A 3,484-nucleotide genomic window follows, 5' to 3' on the forward strand; every position below is an offset into this window, starting at 1 on the left:
ATTGTTGAAATTTCTTTTTATTTGTGCAATTCTGTTTTTGCGGTTTGCATGTCCAGTTTTGGCTGCGGCAGAACAGACACCGCAATGCCGAACTGCAAAACAGAATTGCGGTGTCTGTTCTGCCGCAGCCAAAAATGAACCGGCAAACCCGTTTTTCACGCCGCGCATGGCAGGTTTGCAGGCTGGCGGAATGCGGTGTCTGCTAGAGATGCTCTGAGATAAGTATTGCGTATCTAAGTCTTACATCATTAATCTTACGTGGAGACTTGTATGAATATTTTTTAATGTTTAATTTAATCATTTAGATATGTAATAACTATGTCACATCTATATGCCCTAGCCACACCCTTATTTACCTTTCCTTTAAAAATAAAAAAGCATCCGCCGAGCCGCCGGCCGGTCGACCGGTGCCGTTAATACAGTGGCGGAGCACCTTGGCCTCTTCAACCGCCATCAATACCGTGACTGATCCAATGATCCTCTCGACAGACTCAACGGCCACCCCAAGCACGACATCAGTAGGGGTGCGTACGTATGCCATGGAGCATTCACCAGTAACTGCATCTGCCACTTCTACGGCGTAGCATCCATGGAACCGCACACCTACGACCAGCAGGCTATCTCGGCCCGGCGGTGATCCAGTAACCCAACATAGGAATGAATCGTGCCTGCGCCCCGTCCGTCGGCGATGAATCTTCGCCGCCTCCCAAATACCGCCGCCGCACGCAACTCGGGCGCAAGCTGCAACCACCTCGAGCAGATTCTGACACCGCTCCGCTCAGCTTTCTGTTGCCGCCATTTAAAGTTTTAAACCTCCTCGTGTCTTTCCCGCCGCAAAGCAGATCGCCGGAGCTGCACCGTTCTGCCTCTAGCTAACTCCCTGCTTGCTTGCATGCAAAGCTTCTCCACACTCCTGTCCTCGGTGCTCGATCGATCGATCGATCGGACGACCACTCCACCTATAAATACGCCTCCCCACTTCTCTTCCACCATCATCGATCCATCTCACACTCCAAGCAAGCTAGCCCCCAAGCAGCTGCTAGCTAGCTCTGCGGTACAGCACTGCATACAAAGGTATACTGCTAGTGCTAGAGCACAGCACGATGGGGCTGCTTAGCAAGAAGCTTCTGATCGCGTCCATGGTGGCGGCGGTGCTGGCCGTGGCGGCGGTGGAGCTGTGCGGCGCCGTCCCGCTCGAGGACAACGACCTGGAGTCGGAGGAGGCGCTCTGGGACCTGTACGAGAGGTGGCAGACCGCGCACCGCGTGCCCCGCCACCACGCCGAGAAGCACCGCCGCTTCGGCACGTTCAAGTCCAACGTCCGCTTCATCCACGCCCACAACAAGCGCGGCGACCGCCCCTACCGCCTCCACCTCAACCGCTTCGGCGACATGGACCAGGCCGAGTTCCGAGCCACCTTCGCCGGCTCCCGCGTCAAGGACCACCGCCGCGATGGCCCCGCCGGGCCACAGTCCGTGTCAGTCCCGGGGTTCATGTACGCCGCCGTGAACGTGTCGGACCTGCCGCGGTCCGTGGACTGGCGCCAGAAGGGCGCGGTGACCGGCGTCAAGAACCAGGGCAAGTGCGGCAGCTGCTGGGCCTTCTCCACGGTGGTGTCCGTGGAAGGCATCAACGCCATCCGGACCGGCAAGCTGGTGTCGCTGTCGGAGCAGGAGCTCATCGACTGCGACACGGCGGACAATGACGGGTGCGAGGGCGGGCTCATGGACAACGCCTTTGAGTACATCCAGAAAAACGGCGGGCTCACCACCGAGGCCGCCTACCCGTACCGGGCCGCCAACGGCACCTGCAAGGCAGCGAGGGTGGCCAAGAGCTCCCCCGTGGTGGTGCACATCGACGGGCACCAGGACGTGCCGGCCAACAGCGAGGAGGCGCTGGCCAAGGCCGTGGCGAACCAGCCCGTGTCCGTGGCCCTCGATGCCAGCGGGAAGGCGTTCATGTTCTACTCCGAGGGGGTGTTCACCGGTGACTGTGGAACAGAACTGGACCACGGCGTGGCGGTGGTCGGGTACGGGGTGGCAGAGGACGGCAAGGCGTACTGGACGGTGAAGAACTCGTGGGGGCCGTCGTGGGGGGAGCAGGGCTACATCAGGGTGGAGAAGGATTCCGGCGCCGCGGGCGGGCTCTGCGGCATCGCCATGGAGGCGTCCTACCCCGTCAAGACGGAGAGCAAGCCTAAGCCCATGCCCAGGCGCGCGCTCGGCGCGTGGGAGTCGCAGTGATCGACCCGTCTGCGTGCCTGAATTATTTCTACTATCCTTCCTAGTTAAATTAGGGTGAAAATAAATTACAACTGAATTAAGTGGTTCTCCGTCCACATGCCTAGAATTAGACGTGTGTAAGGTGGGACCAGGACGATCGACATTTGTTTGGATTTATGGATGTAATGTAAAATGTAATGATGCAATTGGTAATGTTTGTAAGCTTGCTAGTATGTTGTGTTTTACTTCAAGCATTCCGTTTCATAATTCTTGTCGTGTTTTAGTTCAACTTCATTTAGACTAGACGAGACGATACTGCGCATTGCCATAGAATTAGATATATATAGTTTCTAAATGTTACATAAAATATTAAATCCATCGGTATAATTTAGCACAAAATGCTAAAAAATTAACGTCAAATTTTTAGATATGACAAATTAAACGTTTTTAATGGTAATTTTTGTTGGTGCAAGGATGTTAAATTTAGTTGACAAGCACAACAATTCTCTGACAAAGAATGAACATAGGCGGATTTGTCATGCTCACAAATCAAACTTGCCACTCTCGATAAACATAATTTGCCTAGAAAAATCGTTTGATTTGTCATGCCTAATAAACTCACATCTGCTGGATATTTCTGTCCGTAATTTAAACTATGTGAGATATATCTGCATATGGAAAAAATCGTAACATAAAAAATTACGGATGTCACAATATAATGTAATGAAATTTAAAACTTAGGATGCACTAATTCATATTGGACCATAGAGAACTCTCATGCGTAGATCACACAAATACTAGTGGGTTGGGCTAGTAATTTTAACGGCTACAACAATTTTGATGATATGGAAGCACGTGTGTTGAAAAAACTAGAACTAGAGGAAATCAATATCTTGAATATATAAAATTCGAACTACATATTATGCTACAAAATTTTATCCGGAAATCTTTCTAAAGAATTCATCAAGCAAAACACAATTTGTCTATTCCATCGATCCCAACCTTTGCTTAGTGCCGCATAAGAATTGACTTCTTGAACATATACCGACATTGGGCATCGAAGGCTTGGCACTTCTCAAGTGAAGTGTATACACGAAATCCGTTGAGCAAGAAAGCGGTGATCCCATAAAATCAAGTGATACATATGATGTGTTTAAAATTAGGCTTAATTAATAGATGTGAATATAGTGGAAAAGACTCCCCTAGCGACAGCTAGGGTTTTGTCTCCTTACGTCGATTCCCTCGCCGTAAGTCCACCCTCG

General features: G+C 51.1%; 1 protein-coding gene across 1 annotated transcript; it reads left to right on the plus strand.

Annotated features, from left to right (window-relative positions):
* Positions 1-914: 914 nt before the first annotated feature.
* On the plus strand, positions 915-2,452 carry LOC123440646 (cysteine proteinase EP-B 1-like). Its single transcript, XM_045117208.1, has one exon. The coding sequence runs from the start codon at positions 1,104-1,106 to the stop codon at positions 2,241-2,243; it is 1,140 nt and encodes a 379-aa protein (XP_044973143.1). The 5' UTR covers positions 915-1,103; the 3' UTR covers positions 2,244-2,452.
* The last annotated feature ends 1,032 nt before the right edge of the window (positions 2,453-3,484 follow it).

The sequence above is a fragment of the Hordeum vulgare genome, chromosome 3H, assembly GCF_904849725.1.
Source record: "Hordeum vulgare subsp. vulgare chromosome 3H, MorexV3_pseudomolecules_assembly, whole genome shotgun sequence".
In the NCBI taxonomy this organism is placed as follows: domain Eukaryota; kingdom Viridiplantae; phylum Streptophyta; class Magnoliopsida; order Poales; family Poaceae; genus Hordeum; species Hordeum vulgare.